The sequence below is a fragment of the Micromys minutus genome, assembly GCF_963924665.1.
Source record: "Micromys minutus genome assembly, chromosome: X".
In the NCBI taxonomy this organism is placed as follows: Eukaryota; Metazoa; Chordata; class Mammalia; order Rodentia; family Muridae; genus Micromys; species Micromys minutus.
This window is the reverse complement of record NC_137970.1, coordinates 127699071-127720333: the sequence shown is the minus strand read 5'-3', so window position 1 is coordinate 127720333 and position 21263 is coordinate 127699071. Positions and strand designations below refer to the sequence as shown.

Genomic DNA, 21263 nt, shown 5'->3' with positions numbered 1-21263 from the left:
TTTTATGGGCCAGCTAAAAACATGACACTATAATCATTACCTTATCAAACAGGTTTATATTTTAAATTCTCAATCCAGAATCCCTCTTTATAAGCTTACAACCAGTTGACAAAGATATAAACCAACCATCCAGATGCATCGAGAGAAACATCCATGTCTGTTTCCATGTTGCCTCCTCCTCCATAAATCTCCACCTCTCTCTTCCTCCTCCTCTTTTCCAACTTAGTCCTCCATTCCACTCTCTACTGTCTAATCATGTATCACCTTGACATCGACCTACTTTTTCCTGTTCTGGTTCATTGAAGGCTCTTTCCCATTTTCTCTTCTATTGGTTTTAGTGTATTTTTTGAGGTCCTGATCCACTTAGACTTGAGCCTTATTCAGGGTGATAAATATGGATCTACTTTAATTCTCCTACATACAGACCATCAGTTGATCCAGCACCATTTTGTTTACTGTATGTGTTTGGCTTCTTTGTCAAAGATCAAGTGTACATAGGTGTATGGTTTTACTTCTGGCTCTTCTATTATAATCCATTGTTTGACCTGTTTGTTTCTGTACCAATACCATGATGTTTTTATCATTATTGCTCTGTAGTACAACTTGAGGTCAGGGATGGTGGTTCTCCCAGAAGTTCTTTAATTGTTGAGAATAGTTTTTGCTATCTTGAGTTTTTTCTTATACCAAATGAATTTGGAAATTGCTCTAACTCTATGAAGAATTGAGTTGAAATTTTGATGGGGATTGCATTGAATCTGTAGATTGATTTTAGCAAGATGGCCATTTTCACTATGATAATCCTATCAATACACAATCATGGGAGATCTTTCTATCTTCTAAGATCTTCTTTGATTGTTTTTATCAGGGATTTGAAGTTCTTGTTTTACAGATCTTTCACTTGCATGGTAAGAGTTACACAAAGATATTTTATACTATTTGTGGCTATTGTCAAGAGTGTTGTTTCCTTAATTTATTTCTCAGCCTGATTATTATTTGTGTAAAGGAAGGCTACTGGTTTGTTTGAGTTAATTTTATATCTTATCATGTTGCTAAAGTTTTTATCAGATGTAGGCATTCTTTGCTTGTATTTTGGAGGATGCTTATGTATACTATCATATCATCTGCAAATAATTATACTTTGACTTCTTTCTTTCCAATTTGTATCCCTTTGATCTCCTTTTGCTGTCTAATTGATCTAGTTAGAACTTCAAGTACTATATTCAATAGACAGAGAGTAGCAACCTGTCTTGTTCCTGATTTTAGTGAGATTTCTTCTAGTTTCTCTTCAATTAACTTGATGTTGGCTGTTGGTTTGCTATATATTGTCAAAGGCTTTTTCAACATCTAATGAGATGATTATGTAGCTTTTCTTTGAGTCTATTTATATAGAGTATTAAGTTGATGGATTTATCTACATAGAACCATCCCTGCATCCCTAGAATGAAGCCTACTTGATCATAGTGAATGATGGATTTGATATGTTCTTGGATTCGGTTTGCAAGGATTTTACTAAGCATTTTTGTATTGATATTCATTGGTCTGAAGTTCTAATTCTTTGTTGGGTCTTTGTGTGACTTAGATAGCAGAGTTGTGGTGGCTTCATAGAGTGAATTAGGTGAGTTCCTTCAATTGCTATTTTGTGGAATAGTTAAAGGAGTACTGGTATTAGTTCTTCTTTGATGGTCTGGTAGACTTCTGAACTAAAACCATATGGCCCTGGGCTTTTATTTGGGGGGGAGGTGGTGGGAGGTTATTGATGACTATTTCTATTTCCTTTATGAGACTGTTTAGTTTTTCTGATCTTGATTTATTTTTGGTATGTGGTATCTGTCTAGAAAAATCATCCATTTCATCTGGACTTTCTAGTTTTGTAGAGTATAGGCTTTTGTAGTATGTTCTGATAGTGTTTGTAATTTCCTCCGTTTTTGTTATGTCTCTGTTTTGTTTCTGCTTTTGTTCATTTGAATACTGTCTCTGTGTCCTTTATCCAGTTTGGCTACAGATTTATCTATCTTATTGATTTTCTCAGAGAACCTGCCTTAGTGGTTTTTTTTTTTTTCTTTTTGTATCATTCTCTTTGTTTCTAACTGGTGGTTGATTTCAGGTCTAAGTTTGACTGCCTCCTGCCATCTACTCCTCTTGGGTATGTTTGCTTTTTTCTGTTCTAGAGCTTTCCGGTGTGCTGCTAAGTTGCTTATAAGGGATCTCTTCAATTTCTTTATGAAGACAGTTAGTGCTATGACTTTTTTTCTCTTACCACTGTTTTCATTTTATCCCATAAGTTTGGGTATGAAGTGTCTTTATTTTCATTGAATTTTATGAAGTACTTGATTTCTTTCTCTATTTTTTTCCCTTGACCAAGTTATCATTGAGCAGAGAGTTATTTAGATTCCATGAGTATATGGGCTTTCTGTTGTTTTTGTTTTTATTGTCATCTAGCCTTAGTACTTGGTGATCTGATAGAATGCATAGGATTATTTCTATCTTCTTGTATTAATTGAGGCTTGTTTTTTGACCAGTTATATAGTCAATTTTGGATAAGGTTCCATGAGGTGCTGAGAAGAAAGTATATTTTCTTGTTTTTGGGTGAAATGTTCTGTAACTTTATCTGTAATGAATGTTAAATCCATTTGGTTCCTAACTTCTGTTAGTTTCACTGTGTATCTGTTGAGTTTCTGTTTCAAGTACTTGTCCATTGGTAAGAGTGAGTGTTGAAGTTTCCCACTATTGTTGTGTGAGTTTCAATGTGTGTTTTGAGCTTTAGTAAAGTTTCTTTTATGAATGTGGGTGCCCTTTCAATTGGAGCATAGATGTTCAAAATTGAGACTCTTTGTGGATTTTTTTCCTTTGATTATGAAGTGTCCTTCCTCAACTCACATAATAACTACTGGTTTAAGTCAATATTATTGAATATTAGAATGGCAACTCTAGATTTTTTCTTGGTACCATTACACTGTTATTTTCTTATTTGAGACCATGTCATCTTGATCCTGACTATTTATTCATTCTCTTTTCTGTTTTTTATACTATTTTTAAAAGTGCCTAAGCAATTTTCAATGCTTCAGCTTCTGTTAGTTTTGGAGTGTGTTACCTTGCTAAAAAATAGAATTAAGCAATTTATGACAGGGCAAGGACTGAAAACCCCTTTTAACTTGCAAAATGAAATTCTTATAGCTTAAACTAACTAGTATTTCCCCTTCTTCTAGTTATCATTTGCCATTATTCTTCCTAACATCATGAACAAATACAGGGAGACTAAATTGATTTGAAAAAAATGTATTTTTTTCTCATTGACTCTTTTACAGACAAAACTTCAAATGCCACAAAAAAGGAAAGGAAACAAATAAAAGGAGAGTGTAATTCATGAAACAGAGCTCAGCTGACCTTAATTTTCCCCTTTTCCATCAGGGAAGAGCTGGCACTCAGAAACAAATGACTCTTATAAGCAGTTTATGGATTCTTCATCTGCTGAAGCCTGGCCTAAAATGCACACAGTCAATGGCTATGTAAACAGGTCTCTGCCAGGTATATACATGATTGTCCAACAGTCGTCTTCAGGATTTTGGGACTTCAAAACCATAAGTCTTTTCTACAGCTTTCAGAGAGTTCTACATCCACTGAATTCTACCCTCTGGTTTGCTTGTTTGTTTGTTTATTTGTTTTGTTCATATATGAAAGAGGAAAATTAGATTGACAATATAGTAGAGCAATATATTTTGAAGGGATCTAAGGTAAAGATTATTGTTAAGCTATAAATTAGAGCTTCAGTGAATAATAGAAAATGTTATCAGCCATGGGATGCCTTAGCAACAACTGAATATATACTACAGCAAAACTAAAGATTAAATTAAAGAAGTGTATTCATGACATTTAGCAGTATGTTAGTTATTTATTACCCTGACAAGAGTTGTTGGTTTTGGGTTTGATAGTACCCTAACTTCCTTGGTAACTGTTTATAAGTTAAGGTAGCAGTAAAATTTTTAGGGTTATTTCTATCCAGCCTGTTCCAGCAAGTACTTTTAATTTTACAATCCCCAATTCTTTACTATAGCTGTCTCATTTTACAGGTCTGATTGGATGTCATAGGAAATCAATCTACTGGCACGTGATTGGAATGGGCACCACTCCCGAAATACACTCAATATTCCTTGAAGGTCACACATTTTTTGTGAGGAACCACCGTCAAGCTTCCTTGGAGATATCACCAATAACTTTTCTTACTGCTCAAACACTCTTGGTAGATCTTGGGCAGTTCCTTCTATTTTGTCATATCTCCTCCCATAAACATGGTACTACTATCTTGGATCTTAAAAATTAGTAGTATAAAAGATTCCATTGTAATTTTAATGACATTTTCTGGGCAGTGTACAACAGCATAATGTGTTACAGAAATGGCATTGTACAGTTATAATTACATTAAACTTCAAGTGAAATCTTCAAATGTAACAATTTTTACCTTGAATATAGAAGAACTTGTTAATACAGTAGTACTGTGGGTTTTTGGTTAAATGTCTATGACAGAAGGAGGAGATATAGCTTAGGGATGAATAAGAAGGAAAGATAAAGGACAATCTTTTAGTGGTTTCACAGCCTGATCCCATTAACTAGACTTCAGTACTGTGGGAAGAAATAAAGAGATGATTTCATCAGATATCTAGGGAAATAAGGTATCATATAAAGTTTTCAAGGACTATCTGATGGAGGTTTTGCAAAGGAGTAAACTAAGTTGGGCAGTTGTGCCTACAGTGTCATTTCCTGGTTACATGTCTTTATAGGTAGTAGCTATGCAAATCCATACTGAATAATCCTTTATTTCAATTCTCCTTGTGCAATAACTGTTAATTTTTTGTCTTGTATCAACCTAATAACTTTTTGGGTTATGTCCATTTAAGGCTACCTTAGTCTGTTATATAGCCATAATATAAGAAATAGAGTAATTTATAACAAACGGAAAATTATTGTCTCTCACAGTTCAAGGGCCTAGGAAATTCAGTATCAAGATTTTGTCATTTGATAGGAGCTTGCTTTTTGTGTTATAGTACAGGAAAGTGATACTCATAGCAGATGGACAAAAGAGAAAGATGAAGAGCATGGAGGAAATAGAGAACAAATCTCTTTCTGAAATAACAAGCCATTCTTGAAGTAACAGAATTAGTACATCCATGAGATGGAGACAAAATAAACAGTTCCAAAGTTAAATATTCATATATATTCCAATATGTTATATTAGTGATTTTGGGCATAGAAATGCCCATGAATATTCATGTATTTTGTTATATTAATGAATTTTGGAGATAGTTCGATCTATATAGAGGATAGTTGGTAAACATAGCAACTCCAAAAACTAACAAGTACTACAATTCACATAGGAGAGTAACAAAAATAGTACTGATTTGAAAGAAAGACACTTAAAACAAAATATTTAAATTATAATAAGAGGGGAAATTTTACATTTATCCCAAGATAGTTAAGAACATTGTTTGGTTTGTCTGACTGCAGATGGCATGGAAGCTTATGTCAAAGTAGATAGCTGTCTTGAGGAACCACAATGGCAAAAGAAAAATAATGAGAAAATGGAAGATTATGATGATAATCTTGATTCTGAAATGGACATGTTCACATTGGATTATGACAGCTCTCCCTTTATCCAAATTCGCTCGGTTGCTAAAAAGTACCCTAAAACTTGGATACATTATATTTCTGCTGAGGAGGAAGACTGGGACTATGCTCCTTCGGTTTTCACCTCAGATAATGGGTAAATACCTATGGACTCTTGGTACTACTCTCCCTTATATTCAAATTTGTCTTACTTATTTAAGCCAATATTTAAGAGCGAATATGTCATAGGATCAAATGGTAAGGATGGTGTAGTATCTATCATTCTACTACTGTGCTAAAATACTTAAATAACAATTTATAAGTGAGAAAGACTTATTTTGACTCGGATTTGGAATTTTCAATCTGTGGTTTCTTAACTACAGCTTTGGGCCTGAGATAGCACAAAAATTTACAATAATATGCAAAGTGGAAGGTTCTATTCCATACAAGAAACAAAATGAGATAAAAGGGGCCTAAGATTCCAATATCACCTTCAAGGGCATGCTCTCAATGGCCTAAGTTCTTGCCACTAGGCTTCACCTCTTTTTTCCAGGGTTTCACATTTATTTCAGTAGTTCACCAAATATCTACACACACACACACACACACACACACACACAGACATAGGCAGTGAGAAGCAAGGCAATGATAGCATCTCTATCATCTCTATTTTCCTCATGCCACATCACACAGCAGATAAGGGACCAGACTAGTTCTCAAACACTCATGATCACAGGACCTGCTCACCCAAACTCCAACAACAAGGGTCAGCTCTACTTTGCTTCCCAGGCAAGGTGCAGAGCCTGTGCTCCCAAACACTGCATAGGCTCCAACTCTTAAAGATTCTACTACCCTTTTGACTAAGCCTGTAACACGTGTTTACTTTATGGCAATTCATAAAACATTAGATACTAGCATAGGTAAGCATAAGACTGCTTATACTTTTCTTGTTCTTTGTTTTGAGTAAATTATATGAGAAGTGAGCTTTTGGTTACCTAAATGTTACTGATCTCACCTCTAACCTTTTTGCCTCTCATACAGAAGTTATAAAAGCCAGTATCTGATCAATGGTCCTCATCGGATTGGTAGCAAATATAAAAAAGTCAGATTTATAGCATACACAGATGAAACCTTTAAGACTCGTGAAACTATCCAGCATGAATCAGGACTCTTGGGACCTTTACTTTATGGAGAAGTTGGAGACACACTGTTGGTAAGTAAAGAGGAAAAGAAGAGATTGTTTTAGAAAAAAAAGTCCCCTTGCTGGAGACACAGCTCAGTGGTTAAGAGTACTTGTTATTCTTGGAAAGGAACTGGGTTTAGCTCTTGTGATGGTTTGCATATGCTTGGCCCAGGGAGTGGCACTATTAGAAGATGTGGCCTTGTTGGAGGAAGTGTGTCACTCTAGGGGTGGCCTTGGAGACATTCCTCCTAGCTGTCTGAGGATGCTTAGTCTACTCCTGGCTTCCTTTGGATGAAGTTGTAGAACTAGAACTCTCAGCTCCTCCTGCACCATGACTGCCTGGATGCTGCCATGCTCTCACCTTGATGATAATGGACTGACTTCTGAACCTGTAAGCCAGCCCCAATTAAATGTTGTCTTTTATAAAACTTGCATTAGTCATGGTGTCTGTTCACAGCAATAAAACCCTAAGACAGTTCCCAACTTTCACATGGTAGCTTCAAGCCATTTGTGTCTTTAGTCTCAGGGAATCCAAAGACCTCTGCTGACCACTATGGGTACCAGGAAAACATGTTGTACACATATATCTAGGCAAAACACTAATGTACATAAATAAAATAAATCTATTTTAAAAGAAAACTGTAGATGGTTTGACTTTCTGTGATCCTTCAAAATTCACCCTTGTATCCAATGGAAAGAATCTTTTCAATTACAAATATTGCACATATAAAAATAAGTCATATTGTAATCAGTATATGGAAAAAGATTTAATGTGACCAATCATACTCACAACCTCTTTTAACTACTTACTATTTGCACTGGTACATACATATCCTCCCATAACTTTTTTATTATTGTTTTTCCTTCAGTAATTAAAAAAATTGTTTATACTCCAGATTTTATTCCTCTCCCTTTACACCCCCTAACTGTTCCATATCCCATACCTCCTCTCAACCTGCCCTCTCTCCACAAGGATGTCCCCAGCCCACCCACCCCACCAGACCTCTAAACTCCTTAGGGCCTCCAGTCTCTTGAGAGTTAGGTGCATCTTCTCTGACTGAAGCCAGGCCCTGCAGTCCTCTGCTTTATATGTGTTAGAGGCCTCATATCAGCAGCTGTATACTGTGTGGTTGGTGACTCAGTGTCTGAGAGATCTTGGGGGTCCTCTTACAGGATCACCCTCCTCTTCAGCTTCTTCCAACTTTTCCTGATTCAACCTCAGGGGTCAGCAGGTTCTGTTTATTGGTTGGGTACAAATATCTGCATCTGACTCAGCTGCGTTTTGGTCTTTTGGAGGGCAGTCATGATAGGTCCCTTATTGTGAGTGCTCCATAGCTTCAGTAATAGTATCAGACCTTGGAGCCTTCCCTTGATCTGCATCACTTTGGGCCTGTCCCTGGACCGTCTTTTCCTCGGGTTCTTCTCCATTTCCATTCCTGCAATTCTTTCAGACAAGAACAATTATGGGTCAGAGTTTTTGATTGGAATAGCAACCACATTCCACACTTGATGTCCTGTCTTTCTGCTGGAGGTGGGCTCTACAAGTTCACTCTCCCCACTGTAGGGTATTTCATCTAGGGTCCCTCCCTTTGAGTCCTGAGAGTTTCTCACTTCCTAGTACTCTAGTCCATTCTTGAGGGTCCTCTCAACCTCCTACCTCCTGAGGTTGCCTGTTTCCATTCTTTGTGCTGGTACTCAGGGCTTCAGTCCTTTTCCCCCACCTAATATCAGATTATGTCCCCACCCCATCTCCTTTCCCTCATTTGTCCCTCCGTCCCCCATGGCTTTCAAGTGTGACTGGGGCATCCTCCTTGGGTCCTTCAGCTTGTTGAACTTTTTGAGTACTGTGGATTGTATCTTGGGTATTTTGTACTTTTTATGTATGCTAATATCCACTTATTAGTGATTACATACCGTGCATGTACTTTTCTATAGGTTTATGTTTAGGCAATATGTGATTGGACAGTGGATAGGTAGGTGGGGAAAGAGGCTGGAGAAGGAGAAGGATTCCAGGAGGAATAAAGATGGAGGCTGATGTGTTTGTTTCTCTCAGCACATCTCTTCATAAATAAAGTTGTTATGAATGTTTTATAAGGGATGGAATTGTATAAGATAATTTGACTTATCTAGGTTGGCAAACTATACCTATTGGATTAGAGTAGTTTGGTATGTTCTTTGATGTGACTACTTAATTGAGTTCAAAGGGTGTAGTGGTGGAACATATAAAGCCAGCCACAGAGTTGGGATATATGTGTCTAAGGTTTGGCAACAACATGCCAAGGGTAAGTTGGTTGTATGCACCCTGGACAGAAGCAGGGTGTGGTAGAGTGAACTGCTCTTGAGTTCTTAGAAGCAGCGCAAAGTGTCAAGTTAGAGAGCCCAGCAGTGCCAGATGGCCCTACACAGGAACCAGCAAAGTGCAGAATAAAAGGTTAACCACCTTTTAAGTATTTATTGCAACACTTTTTGTTCTGAGTTACCTCATTCAGGATGAAGTTTTCTAGTTCCATTCATTTGCCTGCAAAACACAGAATGTCCTCATTCTTAATAGCTGAGTAATATTTAATTGTGTAAATGAACCACATTTTCTGTATCCATTCTTCTGTCATGGGACATCTGGGCAGTTTCCATCTTCTGGCTATCACAAACAAGGCCACTATGAATTTAGTGGAACATGTGCCCTTGTGGTATGGGGGGGGTATCTTTTGGGTATATTCCCAAGATTGGTATTGTTGAGTCTTCAGGTATATCTATTTCCAATTTTCTAAGAAATCTCCAGATTGATTTCCAGAGTGGTTGTATCAGTTTACAATCCCACCAGAAATGGAAGAGAGTGTTCCTCTTTATCCACATCCTCAAAAACATGTGTTGTCACCTGAGGATTTGGTCTTAGCCATTCTGATTGGTGTAAGGTGGAACCTCAGGGTTGTTTTGATTTGCATTTTTCTGATCACTAAGGACTTTGAACATTTCTTTAGGTGATTTTCAACCATTCTAGATTCTCAATTTAGTTCTAAACCCATTTGTTTAGATTTTTTTTGGTGGTTAGCTTCTTGAGTTCTTTATATATTTTAGCCCTCTTTCATATGTGGTGTTAGTGAAGACTTTTTTTTCCAATCTGTAGGTTGCCTATTGTCTTATTGACTATGTCTTTTACCTTACAGAAGCTTTCCAGTTTCATGAGGTCTCATTTATCAATTTTCTCTATCTCAGAGCATGAACCATTGGAATTCTGTTTATGAAATTTGCCCCTGTGCCAATAAGTTCAAGGCTCTTTCCCACTTTCTCTTCTATTAGATTCAGTGTGTCTGGTTTTAGGTTAAGATCCTTGATCCACTTGGACTTGACCTTTGTGCAAGGAGACAAATATGAGTCTATTTTTATTTTTCTACATACAGACAGCCAGTTATACCAGCAACATTTATTGAAGATGCTTTTTTTCATGCTATATTTTTGGCTTCTTTTCCAAGGATTAAGCGTGCATAAGTGTGTGTTTTAATTCTAGGTCTTCAATTTTATTCCATTGATCAACCTATCTGTCTCTGTACCAATACCATGCAGATTTTATCACTATTGCTCTGTAGTGGAGCTTGACGTCAGGGATGATGTCTTATTCTTCTAGCTAGCACTTCGAGTATTATATTGAATAGATATGGGGAGAATAGGCATCCTTGTCTTGTCCTTGATTTTAGCAGGATTGCTTCAAATATTTCTCCCATTTAATTTGATACTGGCTTTTGGTTTGCAGTAAGTTGCTTTTATTATGTTTAGTTATGGGCCTTGAATTTCTAATCTCTCCAATACTTTTAACACGAAGTGTTGTTGTATTTTGTTAAATTCTTTTTCTGCATCTAAGGAGATGATCATATGATTTTTCTTTGAGTTTGTTTATATAGTGGATTACATTAATAAATTTTTGTTTATTGAACCAACCTTGCATCCTTGGGATGAAGCCTACTTGATCATGGTTAATGATGGTTTTGATGTGTTCTTGAATTCAGTCTGTAAGAATTTTAATGAGTATTTTTGCATTATGATATTCATAAACAAGATTGGTCTGAAATTCTTTCTCTCTCTTCTATTTTTTTTTTTTTTTTTTTTTTGGTTGGGTCCTTCTGTGGTTTAGGTATCAGAGTAATTGTGGCTTTATAGAATGAATTAGTGTTCCTTTTGTTTCTATTTTATGGAGTAGTTTGAGGAATATTGGTATCATGTCTTTGAATGTCTGGTAGAATTCTGCACTAAAACCATCTGTCCCTGGGCTTTTTTGGTTGGTGGGTATTCTATTTCCTTAAGGGTTTGGGACTGTTTAGATAGTTTACCTGCTCATCATTTAACTTTGGTATGTGGTATCTGTATAGAAAACTATCCATTTCATCTGATTTTGTTGAGTATAGACTTTTGTAGTAGGATCTGATGGTTTTTTTAAAATTTCCTCAGATTTTTTTGTTATAGATCCCTTTTGAATTCTGATTGTGCTAATTTGAATACTGCCTCTGAGCCCTTTAGTTAGTTTGGCTAAAGGTTTATTTATCTTGTTGATTCTATCAAAGAACCAGCTTTTGATTTTGTTGATTTCTTTATATTGTTATCTTTGTTTCTATTTGGTTGATTCAGTCCTGAGTTTGACTATTTCCTTACTACTACTCCTCTTGTTTGAATTTTCTCCTTTTGTTCTAGAGCTCTCAGGTGTGCTGTTAAGTTGCTAGTGTAATATCTCTCCACTTTCTTTACTAGTGCATTTAGTGCTATGAATTTTCCTCTTAGCACTACTTTCATTGTTTCCCATAAGTTTGGGTATGATATGTCAACATTTTTATTAAATTCCAGGAAGTCTTTAATTTCTTTCTTTATTTCTTCCCTGACCAAATTATCACTGAGTAGAGAGTTGTTCACTTTACACATGTGTGTGGGGTTTCTGTTGTTTTGCTGATATTGAAGACCAGCCCTTGGCCATGGTAATCTGATAGAATGCATGGGATTATTTTAATCTTGTATAGGTTGAGTGTTGTTTTGTGACCAGTTATATGGTCTATTTTGGAGATGGTACCATGAGATGCTGAAAGAATGTGTACTCTTTTGTTTTAGGGTAAAATATTTTGTAGATATCTGCTAAATACACTTGGTTCATAGCCTCTATTAGTTTCACCATGTCTCTGTTTAGTGTTTGTTTAAATGATCTGTCCATTTGTGAAAGTGGAATGTTTAAGTCTCCCACTATTATTATGTAGGGTGCAGTGTGTGCTTTAAGCTTTAGTAAAGTTTTGTTCATGAATGTGGATGCTTTTGCATTTGGGGCATAGATTTTCAGAATTGAGATTTTCTCTTGGTGGATTTTCCCTTTGATGAATATGAAGTGTCCTTCTTTATCACGCTCAATAACTTTTGGTTGAAAGTCTATTTTATTGGATATTAGGATGGCAACTCCAGCTTGTTTCTTGAGACCATTTGCTTGGGAGAAATTTTTCCATCCTTTTACTCTGAGATAATGGCTGTGTTTGTTATTGAAGTGTGTTTCTTGCATGCAGCATGATGCTAGATCATGTTTGTGTAAAAATTCTGTTAGCTTATGTTTTTTATAGGTGAGTTGAGTCCATTAACATTGAGAGATATTAAAGACAGATGAGTGTTGGTTCCTGTTATATTTATTTTTGTTGGTGGTTTTATGTGCTTGTGGTTCTCTCCTTTTGGCTTTGTTGTGAGTCACTTAATACTTGGAGGTACCTTCCTTGTGTTGGAGTTTTCCATCTAGGATCCTCTGTAGGGCTGGATTTGTAGATAGATACTGTTTGAATTTGGGTTTATCCTGGAATATCTTGGTTTCTCCATCTATGTTGATTGAGTTTTGCTGGTTATAGTAGCCTGGGCTGGCATTTGCGTTCTCTTAGAGTCTGCATGACCTTTAACCAGGCTCTTTTCACTTTCATAGTCTCTGTTGAGAACTCTGGTGTAATTCTGGTTGGTCTACCTTTGTATGTTACTTTGCCCATTTCCCTAGCAACTTCCAATATTCTGTTTTTGTTCTGTGCATTTAGTGTTTTTATTATTATGTGACAAGAGGATATTCTGTTCTGGTCTCATTTGTTTGGTATTCTATAGGCTCCTTGTACCTTTATGGCCATTTCTTTCTTTAGGTTGGGAAGTTTTCTTCTAGGATTTTGTTGAAGATATTTTCAATGGACCAGCAGTCTCAGCCTGGATTTCTGAGATATCTCAGACACTGGATTACCAACCAGTCAGCATACAGCAGCTGATATGACAGCTATATAAAGCAGAGGAATGGGTTCTGTCATAGAAGATGCATGTAACCCTCAAGACATTGGAGGCCCCAAGGAGTTATTAAGTCTAGTGGGGTGGGTGGGCTGAGGACATCCTTGGAGAGAAGGGGGTGGGGGAGCTATGGGATGTGGAACAGTAGGAGGGTGGACTGGGAGGGGAATAAAATCTTGAGTGTAAATAAATAAATAAAATTCAAAAAGACATTTTTGGGATCTTTGAAATGGAACTCTTCGTTTTCCTCTATTCCAATTATTCTTGATCTTTTCATTGTGTCCTCAATTTTTTGGATGTTATCAGTTAGGAGATTTTTATGTTTTGAATTATCTTTGACAGTTGTTTCAATGTCTTCTTTAGTATCTTCTACACCTGAAATTCTTCTATCTCTTGTATTCTGTAGGTGATAGATACATCTACAATTTCTAACCTCTTTCCTAAATTTTCAATTTCCAAGATTGTCTCCATTTGTGTTTTCTTTATTGTTTCTACTTTCACTTTTAGGTCTTGGACTGCTTTATTCAATTCCTTCACTTGTTTGTGTTTCCCTGTATTTCTTTAAGGGATTATTTATTTGCTTCCTCTTAAAGGGCTTCTACCTGTTTACCTGTGTTTTCCTGTGTTTTTTTTTTCCCAGTGAGCTATTTATATCCTCCTTAAAGGACTCTATTATTTTCATGAGATAGTATTTTGGGTAAACTTCCTGATTTTTCAGATGTGTTGGTGTATTCAGGACTTGCTATGTTAGGAGAACTTGGTACTGATGATGCCCATGAGTATTGGCTTCTTTTGGTTATGGTTCTACATTTTTCTCTTGCCATCTGGTCATCCCTGGTACTTGGTGATCTGGGTGACTCTGTCTGGAGTCTGCCTTTTTTTCCCTGGGTTACTTCAGGTGTTTTGGTAGGCTTGTGGTTCTTGCTATTGTAGACCTCCAGTGGGACCTTGCAACTAGAGAATCTTCAGAGAGGCAGAAAAGCTGTTGATCTGTTACCCTAGCTGCAGTAGATTTCCTGGTAGACCTTCAGACTGTTTGGTATCCAGAGGAAAGGTCAAATTGTTGTCCTGTGTGAAACTGTTCTCCAGGGGGGGCCTATGAACTGTGGTTTATGTTTCCCCTGTGTGCAGCAGAACTCTAGGGAGAATTTCAGTCTTTTGGGTCAGTTGCCCTGCATGACACAAAGACCCTGGGAGATCTTCAGACTATGGTTTCAGTTGCCCAGTTTGCCCTCTGTAGAGAAACTCCTGAAATGTCTTTTGTTGTGGTGTCCTGAGTGCAGTGGATCTCCTAAGATGCCTGAGGATGTGGTATTAAATGCTCGAGTGCAGCAGACTTTCTGGTATGCCTTAGGATATTGTGTCTTCTTGGAGCAGAATAACTAGAAGTCTGTCTCAAAAGAAAGGGCCAGGCAGAAGGGCTCCTTCAGTAACTTTAAAATACAAATCATACCCTCAGATCTGGAGGAAGTCTTCAGGCATTCAATGCTATTTATATGTTTCTGCTTTTATTTTTTCCTATTTTTTGGATATTCTTTGTATTTATGTTTCAGATATTATCCCTTTCCCCCCTTCTCCTCCCCCTTCCCCCTATACTTGTTTTCATGAAGGTACTCCATCTTCCAACCTCCCTTTCCACCTTAGTGCCTTGGCATTCCCCTAAACTGGGAAAATGCACCTTCAACAGACCAAACGCCTCTTCTCCAATTGATGCCAGATAATGCTATCCTCTGCTACATATGAAACTTGAGCCATGGGTCTTTCCATGAGTGCTCAGTGGTTGGTGTTTTATTTCATGGGAGTTCAGCAGGGCTTGGATGATTTATACATTTTTTTCCATGGGGTTGCAAACCCCAGATCTTTCTCTATCACCTTCATAGGGACCTTGCATTCAGTCCAGTGATTAGCTGCAACCATCCTCAACTGTATATGTATAACTCTGGAAGAGCCTCTGTTGAGGCATCTGTATATAGCTCCTGTCAGTAAGCACTACTTGGCATCAGTCATAGTGCTTGGGTTTGGTGGCTGCATATGGTGAGGTTCCCCAGGTGAGGCAGTCTCTGAATGACCTTTTCATCAATCCCTGCTCCTCTATTTATCCCTGTATTTCCTCCTGTGAGTGCTTAATTCTACCTTCTAAGGATGACTGAGGCATCAACGTTCAGTCCTGCCTTCCTGTTGAGCTTCATAAGGTCTGTGAATTGTTTCTTGGTTATTGAGAGCTTTTTGGGCTAGTATATGCTTATCAGTGAGTGCATACTGTGTGTGTTCTTTTGTGACTATTAGCTCACTCAGTATGATTGCTTCTACTTCCAAGCATTTGCCTAGGAATTTCATGAAGTTATGGTTTCTAATGCCTGAGTAGTACTCCATTGAGTAAATAAATATACCACATTTTTTATATCCCTTCCTCTATTGGAGGATATCTCGGATCTTTCCAAATTCTGGCTATTATAAATAAAGCTGCTATGAACATGGTAGAGCATGTGCCCTTGATATAAGTTGGTGTGTCTTTTGAGTATATACCCAGGGATGGTATAGCTGGCTCTGCAGGTAGTATTATGTCCAAATTTCTGTGGAATGCTAGACTGATTTCCAGAGTGGGTGTACCAGCTTGCAATCCCACCAATAATGATGGAGTATTACTCTTTCTCCACATTCTGGCCAGCATCTGCTGTCACCTGGGCTTTTGATCTTAGCCATTCTGACTGGTGTGAGGTGGAATCTTAGGGTTGTTTTGACTTGCATTTCCCTGATGACTAAGGATGCTGAACATTTCTTTAAGTGCTTCCCAGCCATTCGATATTATTCAGTTGAGAATCTTTGTTTAGCTCTTTATCCAGTTTTTAATGGGATTATTTGATTCTCTGCTGTCTAACTTATTGAGTTCTTTGTATATATTGGATATTAGCCCTCTGTCAGATGTAGGATTGGTAAAGATCCTTTCCCAATATGTTGGTTGCTGTTTTGTCCTCATGACAGTGTCCTTTGCCTTGCAGAAACTTTGCAATTTTATGGGGTCCTATTTGTTGATCTTTGATCTTAGGGCATAAGCCACTGGTGTTCTCTCCATGAATTTTTTCCTTATGCCTTTGTGTTCTAAGCTCTTCCCTACTTCCTCCTCTATTAATTTCAGTGTACCTGGTTTAATGTGGAGGCCTTTGATACATTTGGACTTAAGCTTTGTACAATGAGATGAGATTGAATCAATTTGCAGTACTACATGCTGATTGCCAGTTGAACTGAAAGATCCTCGAATTGGGGAAGCCCCTCACTGAAGTACCGGGATATTTCAAACCCAAGAACTCATGAAGATCCAGTCTTCATGCAATCAGGCAAGAGTTTTATTCAGGAGACCATAGCTCTGGGGATGACAAGTATCTCACACAGGAGATAGAGGAGTTGACCCCGAACTCAAATGGGGAGAAGTACTTATAGGGAAAAATCACCTAAGCATTAGCAACAGTCACGTAGCAATTTTATTGGTTCATTCAAATTGGCACACTCTGCCTATTTTGGACATGTTTCAACTCTAGGCTAGCCTATTTTGGGGGCATGCCGATCTTGTTTTTCTCAGAACTGCGGAGCCAGCCCTTATCCGAGACCAGATAGTCTGTGGTTGGGCCACTTCTTGGAACATGTTATTTTGTTCTTAGCCTTGAGACATACTTGTCCTCAAGGCAGGGTTAGTGGCACCAACTTAAAATTTTAACTCTTTCAGAACCAGCACCATTTGTTGAAGATGCTGACATTTTCCATTGAATGTTTTTGCTCCTTTGTCAAAGATCAAGTGACCATAGGTGTGTGGGTTCATTTCTGGGTCTTCAGTTTTATTCCATTGATCTACCCTCCTGCCTCTGTACCAATGCCATGCTGTTTTTAACATAATTGATCTATAATACAGTTTGAAGTCAGGGATGGTGATTCCCGCAGAAGTCCTTTTATTTTTGAGAATAGTTTTCGATTTCCTGGATTTTTTTTTTGTTATTCCAAATATATTTGCAAATTGCTCTTTTAACTTTATGAATAACAGAGTTGGAATTGTGGTGGGGATTCTGTTGAGTTTATAAATTACTTTTGGCAAGATGGACATTTTTACTATGTTAATCCTTCCAATCCATGAGCATGGGTGATCTTTCCAACTTCTGAGGTCTTCTTCAATTTTCTTCTTCAGAGATTTGAATTTCTTGTCATACAGATCTTTCACTTGCTTAGTTAGGGTCATACCAAGGTATTTTATATTGTTTATAACTATCTGGAAGGGTGTCCTTTCCCTAATTTTCTTCTCAGCCTGTTTATCCTTTGAATATAGGAAGGCAACTGATTTGAGTTTATTTTCTATCCAGACACTTTGCTGAAGTTGTTTATCAGCTGTAAAAGTTCTCTGGTAGAATTTTTGGGGTCACTTAAATATACAAACATATCATCTGCAAATAGTGATATTTTTGACTTCTTCCTTTCAGATTTGTATCTCTTTGACTTTCCTCTTCTGTCTCATTGCTCTGGCCAGAACTTCCAGCACTATATTGAATATGTAGGGCGAGAGTGGGCAGCCTTGTCTAGTCCCTTATTCTAGTGGGATTGCTTCAAGTTTCTCACCATTTAGATTTATGTTGGCTACTGCTTTGCTATATATTGCTTTTACTATATTTAGGTATGGGCTCTGAATTCCTGATCTTTCCAAGACTTTTAACATGAAGGGTTGTTAAATTTTATCAATTGTTTTCTCAGCATCTAATGAGATAATCATGTGTTTTTTTCCTTAGAGTTTGTTTATATAGTAAATTACATTGAAGGATTTCCATATACTGAACCATCATCCCTGCATCCCTGAAATGAATCCTACTTGATCATTATGAATCATCATTTTGATGAGGTCTTGTGTTAGGTTTGAAAGAGTTTTATTGAGTATTTTTGCACTGATGTTCATGAGGATAATTAGTCTGAAGTTCTCTTTTTTTGGTAGGGTTTGTTTTTGTAGTTTAGGTGTGAGCGTAACTGCAGCTTAAAATGATTAGTTGGATAGTGTTCCTTCTGTTTCTATTTTGTAGAATAGTTTGGAGAGTATTAGTATTAAGTCTTCTATGAAGTTCTGATAGAATTCAGCTCTGAACCCATCTGGTCCTGTGCTGTTTTTGCTTTGGAGATTTTTGATGACTGCTTCTATTTCTTTAGGGGTTATAGGGATGTTTAGATAGTTTATATGGTTCTTATTTAACATTGGTATGTGGTATCTGTCTAGAAAACTGTCCATTTCCTTTACATTTTCCAGTTTTGTTGAGTATGTGCTTTTGTAGTACGATCTGATGATTTCTTGAATTTTCTTGGTTTCTGTTGTTATGTCCTCCCTTTCATTTCTGATTTTGGTAATTTAAATATTCTCTCTGTGCCCTCTGTTAGTCTGACTAAGGGTTTATCATTCTTGTTCATTTGTTTCAAAGAACCAGCTCCTGGTTTTGTCAATTCTTTGTGCAGTTCTTTTTGATTCTACTTGGTTGATTTCAGCTCTGGGTTTGATTATTTTCTGCTGGCTACTCCTCATGCTGTATCTGCTTCTTTTTGTTCCAGAGCTTTCAGGTGCGCTGTCATGCTGCTAGTGTATGCTTTCTCCAATTTCTTTTTGGAGGCACTCAGACCTATGTGTTTTCATCTTTGTACAGGCTTCATTGTGTTTGATAAATATAGTATGGTGTGCCTTTATTTTCATTCAATTCTAAAAAGATTTTTATATCTTTATTTATTCCTTGGCCATGTTATCATTGAGTAAAACATTGTTCAGCTTCTAAGTGTATGCTGCCTTCCTGCAGGTTTTTTTTCCGTAATTGAAGACCAGCCTCAATCCATGGTGATCTGATAGGATGCATGGCATTATTTAAATCTTCTTGTAACTGCTGAGGCCTGCTTTGTGACTGATTATGTGGTCAATTTTGGAGAAGGTACCATGAGGTGCCGAGAAGGTATATTCTTTTTTTTAGGATGAACTGTTCTGTAGATATCTGTTAAATAAATCCCTTTGGTTCATAACTTCTCTTAGTTTCAGTGTGTCTGTTCAGTTTCTGCTTCCATGATCTGTTTATTGATGCGAGTGGGGTGTTGAAGTCTCACATTATTATTGTCTGTGGTGCAATATATGCTTTGGGTTTTAATAAAAATTTCTTTTATGAATTTGTGTGCCCTTGTATTTGGACCATAATGTTCAGGATTGAGAGTTCATCTTCGTAGATTTTTCCTTTGATGTGTTAAAAGTGTTCTTCTTTATCTTTTCTGGTAACATTTGATATATATATATATATATATATATATATATATATATATATATATATATATATATATATATATATATATATATATATATATATATATATATGTCCCTGATTTTAGTGGGATTGCTTCAATTTTCCTACTGTTAAGTTTTATGTTGGCTGTTGGTTTACTGTATATTGCTTTTATTATGTTTAGGTTTAGGCCTTGGATTCCTGTTCTTTCCAGGACTTTTTACATGAAGCGGTGTTGAATTTTGTCAAATGCTTTCTCAGCGTCTAGTGAGATGACCATGTGATTTTGATCTTTGAGTTTGTTTATATGGTGGATTACATTGATGGATTTCCTTATATTAAACCATCCCTGCATCCCAGGGATGAAGCCTACTTGATCATGGTGAATGATCATTTTAATGTGTTCTTGGATTCAGATTACAAGGATTTTGTTGAGTAATTTTACATCAATGTTCATATGTGAGATTGGTCTGAGGTTCTCTTTTCTTGTAGGGTCTCTGTGTGGTTTAGGAATGATGGTTATTGTAGCCTCATAAAATGAGTTAGGTAGTTTTCCATCTGATTCTATTTTGTGTTATAATTTGGAGAGTATTGGTATTATGTAGTCAATAAATGTGTGATAAAATTCTGCACGAAACCCATCTGGACCTGGGCTTTTTTTGGTTGGGAGGCTTTTGATGACTGCCTCTATTTCTTTAGGTGTTATGGGATTATTTAGATGGTTTACCTGGTCCTGGTTTAAATTTAGTACCTTGTATCTGTCTAGGAATTCATCCATTGCCTCCAGATTTTCCAGCTTTGTTGAGTATAGGCTTTTGTAGTATGATCTGTCGATTTCTTGAATTTCCTCAGTTTCAGTTGTTATTTCTCCACTTTCCTTTCTGTTTTTGTTAATTTGGATACTCTCTCTTTGGACTCTAGTTAGTCTGGTTAAGGGTTTATCAATCTTTTTGATTTTCTCAAAGAACCATTGCTTGGTTTTGTTGATTCTTCCAATGGCTCTTTTTTTCTATTTGGTTGATTTCTGCCCTAAGTTTGATTATTCCTTGCTGTCTACTCCTCTTGGGTATATCTGCTTTCTTTTGTTCTAGACACTTCAGCTGTGCTGTCAAGTTGCTGATGTATGCTCTCTCCAGTTTCTTTTTGGAAGCACTCAGAGCTATGAGTTTTCCTCTCAGTACTGCTTTCATTGCATCCCATAGGGTTGGGTATGTTGTGTTTTCATTTTCATTGAATTCTAGAAAATCCTAAATTTCTTTCTTTATTTCTTCTTTGACCGTGCTATCATTTAACAGAGCGTTGTTTAGTTTTCATGTGTATGTGGGCTTTTTGTTGTCTTTTTTGTTGTTAAAGACCAGCCTTAGACCATGGTGGTCTGAGAGGATGCATAGGAGTATTTCAATCTTCTTATATCTATTGATGCTCAATTTGTGACCAATAATGTGGTCAATCTTTGAGAAGGTTCATTATGTGCTGAGAAGAAGGTGTATTCTCTCTCTCTTTTTTTTTTTAAGGATGATATGTTCTGTAGATATCTATTAATTTCAGTTGGTTTTACAGTATCCTTGTTCAGTTTTTGTTTCCATGGTCTGTCCATTGGTGAGAGTGGGGTATTTATGTCTCCTACTATTATTGTGTAGGGTGCAATTTATTTTTTGAGCTTTAGTAGGGTTTCTTTTATGAATATGGGTGCTTTTGTATTTGGAGCATATATGTTAAGAATTGAGAGTTCCTCCTGACAATTTTTTTCTATAATGAGTAAAAAGCGTCCTTCCTTATCTTTTTTGAAAAATTTTGGTTGAAAATATTTTTTTTCCATATTAGAATGGCTACTCCAGCTTGCTTCTTGGGGCTGTTTGCTCGGAAGTGTTTTTTTCCAACCTTATACTCTGAGATAGTGTCTGTCTTTGTCTCTGAGATGAGTTTCCTGTATGCAG

The 21263-nt window shown here is 36.9% G+C and overlaps 1 protein-coding gene across 3 annotated transcripts in view; it reads left to right on the top strand.

Moving 5' to 3' along the window:
• Window positions 1–21263, top strand: part of F8 (coagulation factor VIII) — a gene marked incomplete at both ends in the record, with an annotated part of 191009 nt that overhangs the window by 43117 nt on the left and 126629 nt on the right. For all 3 annotated transcript variants that reach the window (XM_080909833.1, XM_080909832.1, XM_080909831.1), the window contains 4 exons: window positions 3409–3525; window positions 4068–4289; window positions 5500–5755; window positions 6640–6811. In XM_080909833.1, coding sequence (XP_080765959.1) covers window positions 3409–3525; window positions 4068–4289; window positions 5500–5755; window positions 6640–6811 — 767 coding nt within the window. The remainder of the gene's footprint in view (window positions 1–3408; window positions 3526–4067; window positions 4290–5499; window positions 5756–6639; window positions 6812–21263) is intronic.